This window comes from Gallinula chloropus (assembly GCF_964237585.1).
Source record: "Gallinula chloropus genome assembly, chromosome: 31".
NCBI classification, from domain to species: domain Eukaryota; kingdom Metazoa; phylum Chordata; class Aves; order Gruiformes; family Rallidae; genus Gallinula; species Gallinula chloropus.
In genome coordinates this window covers 3016924-3030634 of record NC_140116.1, presented here as the reverse complement: position 1 = coordinate 3030634, position 13711 = coordinate 3016924, and the positions used below count along the sequence as shown (strand labels likewise).

Here is a 13711-nt window from a genome sequence, read left to right as displayed (position 1 = left end):
AAGCCTGGATGAGAACTAACAGTTTGCTTTTCCATGCTGTGTCCTTGCTTGCGTTGAGCAGAGTGACTGTTCTCCATGTCTGTCAGGGACATCTTTCCAGTGTCTTTCTGGTCGGAGCTGTGCAGTCGTGTTGGGCAATTTGATGGGGACAGAGAGGGCTTTAAGCTGGGGGCTGTGAAACCAGACCAGGTGGTTGGTGTGGCGTTGAATGATGCAGATCTCCTCCTCTCTGCAGAAGGACTGGGGCATTTGGTTCCCAAGGATATGCTGTCTGACATCAAAGCGCTTGACAGGTCTGAAAAGGGGTGGGTTTGGCTGAGCAGTGGCAGCTGCAAGTCAGAACTGAACAGGGCAGGGATAGAGCAGTGTGTTGGTGTAGTGTGTGGCCGTGGTCAGCCGTAGCTGTCCTTACTGCCACGGGAGCTGATCAATCCACCACCTCTCGTCAGCCTGTTCCAGCACCTCACTACTCTCTCTGTAAAAAAACTTCCCTCTAATATCTAATCTAAACCTTCCTTCCTTTAGTTTTAATCTATTCCCCCTTGTCTTGCCATTTCCTACCCTTTTAAAAAGTTGATTCCCCTTCTGTTTGTATGTTCCTCTCAGGTACTTGAAGGCCTGAAAAGAAAGAAGATGGAAGTCTTCTTCATGCTTTTAGCAGAAGAATGTAACACCTTATTTTTGCAAAGAGGGGGAAGGACATGGAAGTGGAAGCACGATTCATTGGAAACAAAGAGTGCCTGCAGATCTCAAATAAGATCACAGCAAAACCCCAGCTCGCTTGCATCCCTCCTTGCTGCAACACTTTTCACCCCCTATGTTTAACAGCAATAGTATGTTCAAATCCTCAAAATGTGGGAGTGGGCTTAAATGATAACCCATTCCTGAATTTAGCATTTATCTACTAAAACTGATCCTTTGGAGTAAGAGTGAAAAAACAGGCAACAGTGGATAAAGCAAAATTGCATCAAAATAAAAGGACTGTTAGTTAGCAGATGCAAAGTACCTGCTGCAACTCCATAAGTCAAATTCACCATTCAATGAAACTCTGCTGCATCAGAATGAATGTAACAGAGGTGGCAATGAAACATTTGCTGTATTAACAGCATCCTTTTAATGCCATTACGAATTCCAGAGACAGAAGGTCACAGCATAAACATCCCTTCTTTCAAGAGACATTTTTTCCCCAACACGAATACAAAAAGAGAACATCAGCAACCAACAGAAACACTACAAGCAAGAATAAAGACTGAAAAATAATGGGGAATCGACAATATTTTGTTATATAGCATACAACAAGCAATTCAAATAATGTTAAATAACTGATAATGAACATCAGGAAACACTGCAAATGTCACGGGGCTTTTTGCTCCATGGGATCACACGAGGTACTGCGGATAGAGAGCACAAGGCATTAATTGTCTAAGGAAATCCGGATAAGCACTGGTTTCCCAGGCACGGCAGTGAAAGCAGAATTTCAGGGAAGAATTTGAGGAATAACAAGGGAAGGAGACACTTCAGGGAACTCTGTTACTGACAAGTGGAGGAGACAGCACACAACACAGCCAGCTCCCTAAAAATTTATTTTTTCTTCTTTCCTCCTTTTTTAGCATTGTTGCTGTATTTTGCTTCCAGTTGTGCCAAAAAGTCCTCCGTTTCCATTTTTCAATTTCTGCTTTGAATCAGCGCTTTCACATCATCTTCTCCACTGAGGCCCGCTTCGTTCTTCATCTTTTCTGCCTCTCCAGCTTTTTTCTGCCCAGCTTTTCCTTGAGACCCTTTTCTGCTTCGACTCTTCTACAAAGCCTCGGTGGGATGGGACTTCTCCGAAATCGATGGCGTTTTCTATGATTTTCTGTATTCTGGGTTCGTCTGTATAGTCCAGGCACAGCCCAGACTCCATTACGCTGTCCATGTCCCCCTCAAAATCCACGTACGCTGCTTCAGCTCTTCTTGAGAATTTTTATAGCTCTTTTCAAAGTCTTCAGTGTCTTTCAGAGAGACCTTCTTGAAGAGCAGCCGCCAGTCCTCCTGCCAGTCCCGCTCGCCACGAAGGGCCTCGCCCTCCTCATCCCCCGTGCCCTGCTCATCGTACACCGCGCGCTGCTCCGCGTCGCTCAGGATGGCGTCCGCCTCACCCCGGATCTGGAACCGCCGCGTCACCTCCTCCTTCGCATCGGGCTCAGCGCAATCAGGGTGGACGCGGAGCGAGGCGCAGTGGGAACCGCGGTGGATCTCCTGGGCTGAGGCCTCCCGGCAGACGCCGAGGACGCGGTAAAGGTCCGAGGAGCCGAAGGCGGCCTCGCTCTGCTCCAGCAGCCCCATCCCGCTGCAGCGCCGGCACCGCCCCCGCCCGCTAAGAGCACACCAACAGCCGCTGCTGTTAGAAAGTCTCTTAGTTAAAATGCCCTCATTTCAAAGTGCTGCATGTTCAGTCTGGCTGAACCTTGTGGACAGTACAAAGGGCCTGATGTTTGTTGCCTCTCTGGCTAGGGGGGTGAAAAACCATTAGAGGGAAAATGCACACAGAGGTGTGTATGTGCAACGTGCATGTCTGTATTTTTTGTTCTTGGGCACCGGTTTGCCTGTAGTTTGCTCTGCTTTCCCCAGAGGTACACAACAGCCCTGCTCTGGTTGTTGGCATTTCGATCCCATATGTGTGCACGTGTGCGTGCGTGTGTTCTGTATAGCCCTCTCCCTCTCCTTAGATGCTCAGTCAAGCCACTAACTGGCCCTGAATGACCTGTCCTCTCAGTTACATCATGTGCAGACACAGATGGGCCCCAGGCCTATGGCCTCTCCAGTAGCTGTGCCTTCTGCCCAACAGCCCAGCCCTTGGCTCAGACCTCCCCAGACTCTCCTGTACGTGGCCCAGACTCGTGGCCTTTCCTGGTTCCCAGAAGTTAAGCTACTTGTCATGGTGGCCTGGTGTCTTAGCGATGGCACTGGCTGTGAGGAACTGCAGCCCCTTCTCCAGTTGCTGCCACTTGGACCTCTGTGCTGCAGGACTCAGAACCACCATTACATAAACAAGCCAGGACAGACTAGTGATCAGCCTCCCCCAGTGAGTCCTATTCCAGGCAGAGGCACTTGCTTGGACTGTTAGGTGATACTTGTGGCCCTGTGGGGTCCCTCACCCTGGAGCCAGGCCTTGGGCTGAGCAATGGCCTCGCTTGGAGCAGGGCCGGGCTGCTCCCCTGGCACTGCGCTCCTGGGGTGTCCCAGTAAAGAGACAGGTGATTGAAGTCGTCCTCGTCAAAAGGCCTGTCTCATGAAGATATGTTACCAAGTTTTCTGACCTTTTCACAACGCAGCTTAGCTTGGTGCACTCCCAAAGAAACTTTAGCTTGTGAACTGAACAAGAGCCCCCTCGTTGTCATCACAGCTTTCCTCGTGTAGTCAGGGGGATAGGTCCTCCTTCCAGAAATGCCAAAAGTTCAACAGTCATATAAAAGTTTAGCTGGAATTCCCTTTGGTTTTGTAGAGAAATGCTGTCCCCTGAAGGAAATCTTGTAATGTGTCTCTGAAGGGTGCAGACCTTGAGGAGCAGGCTGCTCAAGAGTGAGTCCCCGTGTAGCCGCGTGTTGCCTCCCTACCAAAACTTTGCCGTGCAAATCCCATACACAGTTCAAGGAGGGAAGCAGTGGGAGAGGATGCTGTGTGGTAAATACTGGGCTGATCTTTTGTTGAAGCAGCAAGCGATGGAGCTTTCTGGCATTTGGGAGTTTAGCTGGAGCAGAAGGGGCTGGAATAATCTTGCCAATTGACATAAACTTGTATATAGGAAGTTCCACCTAAACATCAGGAGGAACATCTTTCCTGTGAGGGTGGTAGAGCACTGGGACAGGCTGCCCAGAAGTTGCGGAGTCTCCATCTCTGGCGCTACTCAGAGCCCACCTGGATGCTGTCCTGGGCAGCCTGCTGTAGGAGATGTGGCTCTGGCAGGGGTGTTGGACTAGATGCTGTGAAGAGGGCCCTTCCAACTCCCATCATTCTCTGCTTCTGTGGTAAGTCACAATGGTCAGCGTGACATGCAGGTACGTGTCATAATAGAGCCTGATTGGGATTGGACCTGGAGGTGCTCATTAGCATTCTGTAACTGCTGAGCAGGTAGGGTGTCCTCCAGTAGGTCCTGTAATCACTCAGTCTTAATATACCCTGAGTTGGTTGAGGGCTGGCCTTTTATTCTTCACAGCTACACCGACTAAGGGCCTGGAGCATATCCCCTGCGAGGGGGATCTCTCCTTCTCTGGAGATACTCCAGACCTGTCTGGACACCGACCTGTGCGACCTGTCCTAGGTAGGCTGCTTAGCAGGGGGGGTTGGACACGATGATCTCCGGAGGTCCTTTCCAACCCCTACAATTCTGTGATTCTGTGTTTAAAAGGAGTTTTTTGGGAATAGGTTCTGGTGGCTGTTTAAGGAGGACGTATTTGGAAAGATGCTTCATGTGTAGAGAATTTGGGTACAGACAGTGTTCACACTGGCCCCTGGCATCTTCCTTTTGGATTGCCAGTTGTGGAAAGATCCTCATCTGAGAGGGTCTTCTGTGTATGTGCTGGGTGGGTTTCTGTGTTGCCTTGTGAATCAAAAGGACCACTTCACCTTGTGACTTTTGGTAGACATAAGTTGCCCTCTAAATCAGTGTTCTTAGCATTAGAAGTGCCTTCATTTCAAATTAACTTTTCTGCCATACTTCAGAGTATTTTTATAATGCTCAGTTGAGTTGAGATACTGAGGAAAGTTGGATGCAGCCAGAGTGGTCTTAGTGTTTCTGCCTGTCTTTCATTCTGCCAGTGACTCTCGGCTTGTGCATGCTATGTTCAGATGTTGATTTTGTGTACTGTTTTCAATGTTTTGGTTTGTATTTGCCTGTCCTTGCTCTTACATCAACTTTTTGTCTTAGTACTGCAGAAGCAGTTCAGCAGAAAGTGGACGACATGGGGAAGAGGCGCAGAGGACAAATGGGAGAAGACCCTGGGGTATTCCACAGCCTGGGAGCTGCTAATCTGTTCTGTTATTTTTGTATAACTGGTGTAGTCCAGATAGGGAAATGAATTAGTTGTGATTTTAATTTAGCGGTTCCAAAACCCACTCTACTCTAAAAGAACATGAGATTTGGCTCCCTAATTGGGATGTAACATCTTCCTCTTACGGTTGGGCTACAGAGAGAGTCTTAAGGGTGGGTGGTGGAAGGCTCTTCTTCAAGAGATAGGAAATAGCAGTGTTATGCTGAAATCCATGTCTTCTACTACGCTTTCTGAACTGCCTTGTGAGTTTTGAATGCATGCTCTTAGCATACAGCTGTTTCAGGGCTTGGGTTTTCACTTCAAATCTTAGTTTTGGTCTGTGAATTTAGGTTCTCCTGTCCTTTTGAATGGAGGGGCACTTTGTTTTTGAAACATCCTCATAGGCTGCTTTCACAGGTTTTTCTTTTAATCTGAGTTACCTTTTTGTTTTTAATGAAAGCAGAATTGCAGGTAGTTTCATAGAATGATACAAGATCCTGAGGTGGAAGAGACCCCTAAGGATCAGCGAGTACATCGTCCCTCAAGTGCCCAGATGCATTTTTTATCTGCTAGAAATTGTTTTTCCTAGGTTTTGCCTGGGTTCTTGGATTATTGATGTGTGATTAATTGATAGACTGGGATTTGTATTTAAGTGTCACATGTACAAAGCCCTATTTTAGTGCAGGAATTCTTGTGACTGCTCCTGGGTGCCAGAGTGATGTACCTATTCTCTCCTCCTGTTCCTTACTTCACTCGTTAGTCTGTATGGAGCGCAGTGATGATGTTTCTACAGGGGCACCCGATAAAATACGCACGTCAGGTTTTCTGCATGCCTGTGACTGATCTTTCTGGTTTGGGGGTTGTTTTTTTCTTATTTAGGAGAACCTCAATGGGACCTCCAAGGGAAAGAAAGCAGTGCCAAAAGCTGGCAAAGAAATAACTGATGAGCAAGGTGGGAGTGTGGCTTAGTTCTGGTTTAAGTTTTCTTTCCTGTGCTCCAGCCAAAAGCCTTGTCCTAAACACTTGACACAAGCTGACCTGCGGGGCATTTTTAATCTTTAAAACAATGATCCATCTTGCTATTAGCATTACGAGCTGTAGTCAGGGCTGTACTTCAGGGCTGTAGTGTAGTGAGCTCAGAACAGGTATTCAGAGAGGAAAATAATCATCAGGCTTCTCCAGAAAGCTTACAAGATAAAAGGCAGCAGATGGCTGTGCACAGGTGGGAATACAAAGAGAAGTTATTCCTCAGAAGGAGGAAGAGCAGTCTCACTACAACAGGAGCGTGCCAGTTTTCCTGCTTGTGAGCAGCAGGGAGAGACTTCTCAGGAAGTAAGGCAGGTTGCCAGATGTGTACGGAAAGCTCCTGCAGAGTGTGAAGATCAGCAGGGGAGAAGAGAGTGGTGTTCCTTTCTGTGTTTAGCTGGTGATTGGAGGCAGCTGCTGCCCAGGCCTGTAATTAGGAGCTGTCACCCCGGTGCTCAGTGGGCAATTAAATGAGCAGTGAGGTTATTTGGTAAAAATGTAAAAGGCCATATTGACTTTATGCTTGGAGCGAGAGGGGAAATGTGAAGGTTTAGTGAGAATGATGGTTGTGATGAGGGCAGTCGGCCCAGCAATCCTTGTAGGAGATTTCTGGATGGGACAGAACGAGGCAAGAGGGTGCTTAAGGACAGGAAAGGATGTGGTGGTTGCTGAGCCAACCAGTGTTAGGTTTTGTGATGGATCAACCCTGCACCCCCCCAGCGGAGCTCAGAGACACCGTGGCAGGAGGGGGAGCCCAAAGAAGACCCCAGCGGGCTGCTCCCAGGGCCGTCAGCCCATCCAAGCCCTACCTGCACAGGCCCAGATGAGCACATGGGTACACAATGGCAGGCACCCAAATCAAATGGAGGAGGAACAGCCACCTGGGCCCCTCCCAGGGCTCTCCCAGCAGAGCAAGGGGAAGGACACGGGGAGCAGAAAAGCAGAGCAGCTGAAGCCTTTGTGACTCAAGCCTCAGCTAAACAAGATGACAGAACTGTTGCTACTGAGACGGATGAGAAGCCACCCAGTCATCGGAGCAAGGACAGAACCTCTGTGTAGTGCATTCTGAATTTAATTTACAAGAGTACTTAAGAAGTTCAATCTTATCTCAATGTACAGTTGTTCTGCCAGAGGAAAGTGTTGAGAAGGGTGAAGAAGATACTCAGAAGCGATATTCCCTTCGAGAGAGGAGGAAACCTGTTGAGGACTATCAACCACCACTGAAAAGTAGGCTCTCTGCAGGGTTTCTCTTCAGAGCTGATTTCTTTCAGTGAGATGTTTTTGGAATGAAAATGTATATGGGCACTCAACTTCTCTTGGCTTTCAACAGAACCAAGGCAAAGTAAGAGCAAAGTTTCAGACTGCTCTTCAGATGCCAGACAGAGGTCCCCATTTGGAAGTCCTCAAAGACTAGAAGACTCCTGCAGCCAAAGAACTGACAGGTTCGTGAATGCTTGGTGATGGTCCTTCTCAGCAGTGCTGTCAGTCACACTGCTGACTAATCCTTCCAGAGGTTTTGGATTGGTGGGAATTACAGAAAAAACGTTAGCATTACTGCTGTGGTAGTCCAAGGGTAGAAGGAAAGCATGTATTGAGGGGGGAGGCCATACTTTTTATTAGCCATTAATTATTTCAAATGCAGCCTTTGTTGTCCTTGATGAGGTGATTATGGAGGGTGGGGCTGAGATGATGTAATTGAAATTCTCTCCTTCTTGACTTTAAACCAGAATGTCCCTCTGATAAAATACTTTGCTCTCAGACTTTTTAAGCTTGGAGGATACCAGTTACTTTCTTAAAACTAATTTAGGTAGAGGGAGACCCTGTGTGGATTTACTTAATCACTCAAGTACTGATTTTGGTTTCTCTTTGGAATCAGTTCATGTTTGTGTAGGAAACTGTCCTTCACTAAGAAAAAGGCTAAATGAAATTAGAAACTCTAAATTACCACAGTCATGACAGAGGGGGTTTGGATCCTGTAAGCAGTGAGAGCATGGAGCATGCTGTCTCTTTACAAAACAGTTAAACATTTTACCTTTCTAAGAAACATGAAATTTCCCTGTCACAAGGGAAATCGTGTAACAGCTTTGAAATGAGATTCATCAGGAGAACAATCGTCTGGAAACTAATAGATCTCAAAGGAAATTCTGAGATGGAATTCATTTAAATGTTGATATTACTTAGTGTGTACTTGGAAGTGTGCTTTGGGGGGTTCTTCTATCACCCAAGTCATGGTCAGTTCACAGTCTGCATCTGTGGAACTCCTTGTTCACAGCTTGCATTCATCTGTGTGTTGTGTGGTCTGCCATGGGTATTCATAAGCGCTGAGTTGTCAGTTAGCCTGGCTTCATGTCTGGAGTCACCATTTTCCTTTTCTTACTCTTAGACATTAAATGTAAATCAATTTGAACAAATATTTACCTCTTTACGAGGTTGGTCTCACTTAGGTGGTCTTCTGGGTTCACCTGCTGTCACTATAAATGTAAAAATCTTCTAGCTGCATGCTAACAAATGCCTTCCTCTTCCTTCATTCAAATCAGGTGTCTTCCACTAAACCTCAAGAAGGATCGAAGGAAAAGGGGAGCAGGTCTGGCTGATGTTGATCCAATGCAAACAGGCCATTCAGTAAGTAATGCTAGATCAGCGTGCCAGCGAGGTGTTTGCAGTGTTTCTGAAAGCTTCCAGTTACGTGCTGCCTATGGGTAACCCCCCTAATGGAAAGGGGGTTTACAGTTCTGCTCTCAAGCAATTTGAAAACTGCCCAGAGCTCTTCTTTGTGCTGACACAGACTTTCTGATGGAACCTTGTCAAGGTCGTAGCTTTCTGTGATGTATGAGATGTGCTCTGTTGACTTTCTCTTTAGGTACGATTTGATGGTGTGGGTGGTCTTTCTGACCACATTTCAGCTTTAAAAGAGATGGTCATTTTACCACTGCTTTACCCAGAAGTCTTTGAGAGATTCCAAATTCAGCCTCCAAGGTAACAGATACTGTGTACATCCTAATTAACCCATTTTCCTGAGAGGATTCAACTGAGCTATCAATATGTCTTCATGCTTCTAAATCTTCAGCCGTGTTGGTGGGTTTTCTTAGCAGTAGTAAAAAAGAATTTATTTAAAATGGGTAGAATCTAGAATCCAGCTGCAGCAAGGGCGTCCTTTGTCACTGCCTTGCCTTTAAAAGGAGGGCTTGGGGTGTTCTTGTTTTGAGTTCTAGGTACAAGCCAACTTGATTAGTTTACAAGCAGGAAGGAATACTATACCAGTAGTCAACTGTAATTCATTCCTTGCAAGTCCAGTGTTCTCTCTCAAGAGTCTTTTGTTGCAAGTGATCAAGCATGACTTTGAGAATTGCAGCCACAGCGTTGCAGTGGTGGTTGTGGTTGGGGTAAAATAAGAGTCTGTCCACTTTTTACGCTGCTAAATTAGTTCTGTGTCAGGAAATAAGTAGAGATGTAATTGTTAGCTTTGTATGTGTTTGGTCAGCAAAGTTCAGTCATGCTACAGTGAAATAGGACTTCAAATTCTTTGCTTTCAGTCGGTTTGAAAGTATTACAAGTAACAGAAGGAAAGTCTTCCAGGGTTTGGCTTCTTTATGCACTGAAATTCTTTTTGAAACAGCAACGTTTCAGCTGTTCTCACTGATGACTGTATTTATCTGGAAATGCAGTTTTCTCTCCCAGCCTTAGACCTGCACCTTTTTTAGCATCAGCAATGCATGGTCTAGGAGAGCAAATCCAGTAACTTAGAGCTTTTGAGGGGAGAGTGCAATGCTTCACTGTCAAATCTTGCCTTCTGCAAAGACAAGCATTTCAATGCAGCGTATCACTGAAGAATGAACTGGTAATTCCCAAGTTATGCCAGTCTCTCTATCGTATCACTGAAGAATGAACTGGTGATTCCCAAGTTATGCCAGTCTTGGATTTTGTGCTGAGGTTTATTCTTGCTTGGCTGTGCTGTGCTGTAACCTGCCCTGCTAGTTTGTCGGCAGTTTTGGAAGTGTCCTTCTGGGATGCTATGATGTGCTCTCAAGGTTTGTACATCTCCGTTCTCCTCTCTATCAGTTGCACTTCCTGCCTTGTTAAATTGCATTGGAACCCAGAACTTCCATCTCTTTTTGCCTTCTCCCTCTTCAGCTGTTGCCGCTAGTTCTGGTTAGGAGAGAAGAGGCGTGTAGTTTAGGGATGGGGGTTGTAATAGGTATTTTTCCATTACGGGGGTTATCATATGTGAATTTAATGGGGGTTTTGTGGGGTTGTGTTTTGTTTTCATTGCAGAGGCTGTCTGTTCTACGGTCCACCAGGAACTGGGAAGACACTGGTTGCTCGTGCGCTGGCTAACGAATATAGCCGAGGTGGCAGGAGAATTGCCTTTTTTATGAGGAAAGGTGCCGACTGCCTGAGTAAATGGGCAGGGGAAACTGAACGACGGCTTCGTGAATTGTTTGATCAGGTAAGGCTGAAATGTGCCCTGTGTTCTGTAACTGTAAACTTCTGTGGTCAGTATTTTTAGGAAGAACTCCCTGCTTTTTCGTGTTTTGTCAGTGTTTCCTTTTGCACTGGGTTCTTTAGGGGCATGAGGTCTTGACCTGTATTGGGAAAGATAAATAGAGCAAATGGGAAAACCCTGCGAAACAAACCCCTGTTACAGGATTTTTTCTCCTTAAAATAGTGCTGGCTTTATGATGTCAGGATCCTGTGTTTCCATTCTAGGCCTGCAAGATGCGACCTTCAATCATTTTCTTTGATGAGATAGACGGCCTTGCTCCTGTGCGGTCCGACAAACAAGACCAGATTCATAGGTAGTGCCTTTTTTGCATCTACATAGAAGCTGCTCGACCTCTGTGAAAAGAAGACCAGAACCTGTTTAACTCTGTGACACGGGAATTGATCCTGCAAACCAGTCATTGAATGCTGCTAAATTACAGAGTATTTTTCAACAAGAATTGAAATCAATTCACTAAGCTTGATAGGAGCACAAGGCCTGTGTTAGCTTATCAGTTTCTTTATGTCTTCCAGTGAGTCTTTAGCTAACCAGCATCTCACTGACAAAAGCTTGTTCTTTTTGAGTCATCATTGGAGAAGACTGTGTAGAATATCAGAAAATGTTCTAAACCAGTGAATGGAAATTCTGTTTTTTCCCTTAGCTCTGTCGTAACAACTCTTCTGGCCCTTATGGATGGCTTTGACAGCAGAGGAGAGGTGGTGGTAATCGGAGCCACCAACAGGCTGGATTCTGTCGATCCTGCTTTACGAAGACCTGGACGCTTTGATCGCGAGTTCTTCTTCAGTTTGCCAGATACAAAGGTCAGAATTGAAACTCAGCCTTGATGTTGATGTGACAAAGTCCTTCTTGAGAACAGAACCAGGGTCACAGTGCGGTATTGCAGAGCAGTTCAGGTGAAAATCAGTATGGACAACTTGGACAAAATCCATGCTGCATTGGCAGTAAGGTCGGGTACTGGATCTCTGTGATTGTATGTGACTCTGGCAGTAAATGTCTCAATTAACTATAAATTACTGCTTTCACATCTTGAAAAGGAAAGAAATGTTGTGCACACAAGCACAAGTTTATGTACTGTATCCACCTAGACACTGCTCTCTATTTGTACTCATGTGAGGATCTGGGGCATTTTGTGTTGGTTGGTTTGGTTGGCTTTTTTTAAGAGAAAACGTAGGACAAACCACAACCATTTTCTTTCCAGGCTAGAAAGGAGATTTTTGAGATTCACACACAACATTGGAGGCCTCAGCCACCAGGCATGTTCCTGCAAGAGCTCGCTGACAGATGTGTTGGTAAGTCTGAAAACAAAGTGAGCTTCTGCGTGTGGCTGAGTCCGAAGGAATCTGAGCTTCTACCAGGCAGTACCCAGGCTCTTGCACCTTGCTGCACAGCGTGGCAGTGAGGCACCTGGCACGGCGTGGGAGAAGTGAAGAGATTCTTTTCTTTTTGTGAATATTCTTTTTGTGTCTCTGAGAACGTTGAATGGGTTTGGGGCATCTTCCTCAGGAGCAAAGTTCTGATGAGGAGACTGCTTCCTAAGGGTGGGAGACCAGGCTGCGAGCTACGTAACAAACCTTCTCTGCAGCGCGGTGCCTCTTGAAGTGCTCTGTTAACCTGTTAATTGTTGGCTGCGTGCAAAGTCTTTCAGCACTGCACTTCAGAAGCCTGGGCTTTGAGTGGTGTGCTGCCTGAGACTGATGTCCCATTTGGCTTTTGTCTTGTTTCTTAGGGTATTGCGGTGCTGACATTCGAGCCTTATGTGCTGAAGCTGCCCTCTGTGCTTTGCGCCGCCACTATCCTCAGATCTATGAAAGTAACGAGAAGCTGCCGATCGATGTTGCTTCTCTTGAAATAACAGCAGAGGATTTTCTTGTGGCTATGCAGAAGATTACTCCAGCTTCACAGAGGGCTTTGGCTTCCCCTGGGCGAGCGCTATGTCCTATTGCCAAACCGCTGCTTGAAAACTCCCTCGCAAGGATTTTACAGGCCTTGCAGAGAGTATTTCCCCACGCAGAGTCTGTGCTACAGAAGGACCACCAACAAGGTACAACAGTAGCATTCACTTCTTTAACATTCTGCCAAAGCAAAAGCTGCTCATTTGTGCCATCGCCATCCACCAGCCTCTCCAGCGGAATGGCAGCAGCACTGTGTAACAGGCAGGGGCACACCTTCATTGCAGGAATACCACGCACAGTTTGTGTTCTGGATTCTAAACTGAAGTGTGGGATGGGAGCTGTGGATGACTTGCAATATGCAGTCGACAACAGCCTTCTCTACTTCAGCATCCTGTTTGTGGCAGTAGCTAACATCCTATTTCTCAGGTGTAAATATGGATCTAAGATTGAATGTACAAGGTAGCTCTTCAAAACATTTAACTAGGGGCAGAAGGGAAGGCTTCTAATGCCTGTCTGAAGAATGTCAGGCCCACAAGTCACGTATAAGTGGTTTAAGCTAAATACTGCTTTAGCTACCATGATTTCTAACCCTAGGGTTTTAGCCTGACTGGCTGTGGATTGCAGTGCACACTTGTACACGAGATCAGAGTGGTTTAGCACTATATACGCTGGGGCTCGGCTTGCCCAGCAGATGTGAGGTGCTGCCTATGACAGCCTCAGGCCTGAGCCAGTTTAGTCTGTCCGTTGGTGAGAGTCTGTAAAGTGATAAACTTGCTCCACCCCAGACAAATGGAGGTTTGTTAACAGCTATTATGCTAATCTCTGGAAAATATCCTACCAGGATCACCATCAACCTTTGAAGAAATGCCACCACGTAAAAAGCCCAGAAGAGAAGAGAGGCAGTTCCTCCATCCTAGAGGGTAACTATGCTGATCTTCAGACATTTTAATGTGCAGCTTGTATAAGCTAACAGCTGAAAAGATTTACTGTTGTCGCTACTGTTGGGTCAGTTATTTTTCTCTATCTCTGTCGCTGTGCTGTCCAGAGAAACCTGACCTGCTGAGCTTGGTTATGTCTCTGGGATCTTGGACTTCAGCCAGCAAAGGCACAACAGTATAGCACACAACAAGGGCTCTTGACAAATGTATTTCGTGCTAGTGCAGAGTGATTACTAGGAAAGCCAAACACAATTCAAACAATGAGAAGGACTGAGTAAATCTTACACATACTTTGGGTACAGCTGTAATTTAACCAATCAATTGTGCACTTCAGATACGGGGAAC

The 13711-nt window shown here is 46.2% G+C and overlaps 1 protein-coding gene and 1 pseudogene across 2 annotated transcripts; one reads left to right on the top strand and one right to left on the bottom strand.

Moving 5' to 3' along the window:
- Positions 1-1581: 1581 nt before the first annotated feature.
- LOC311202631 (dnaJ homolog subfamily C member 9-like) lies at positions 1582-2325 on the bottom strand (annotated as a pseudogene). Its single transcript has one exon. The product of its transcript is annotated as a dnaJ homolog subfamily C member 9-like (transcript).
- Positions 2326-4017: 1692 nt separating this feature from the next.
- LOC311202630 (ATPase family AAA domain-containing protein 2-like) lies at positions 4018-12891 on the top strand (the record flags this gene model as incomplete). The annotated part of the gene is made up of 8 exons (XM_084277220.1): positions 4018-4037; positions 8573-8657; positions 8896-9011; positions 10308-10482; positions 10743-10831; positions 11177-11336; positions 11735-11825; positions 12263-12891. The coding sequence occupies 8 exons, from the start codon at positions 4018-4020 to the stop codon at positions 12889-12891; spliced, it is 1365 nt and encodes a 454-aa protein (XP_084133346.1).
- Positions 12892-13711: the final 820 nt, after the last annotated feature.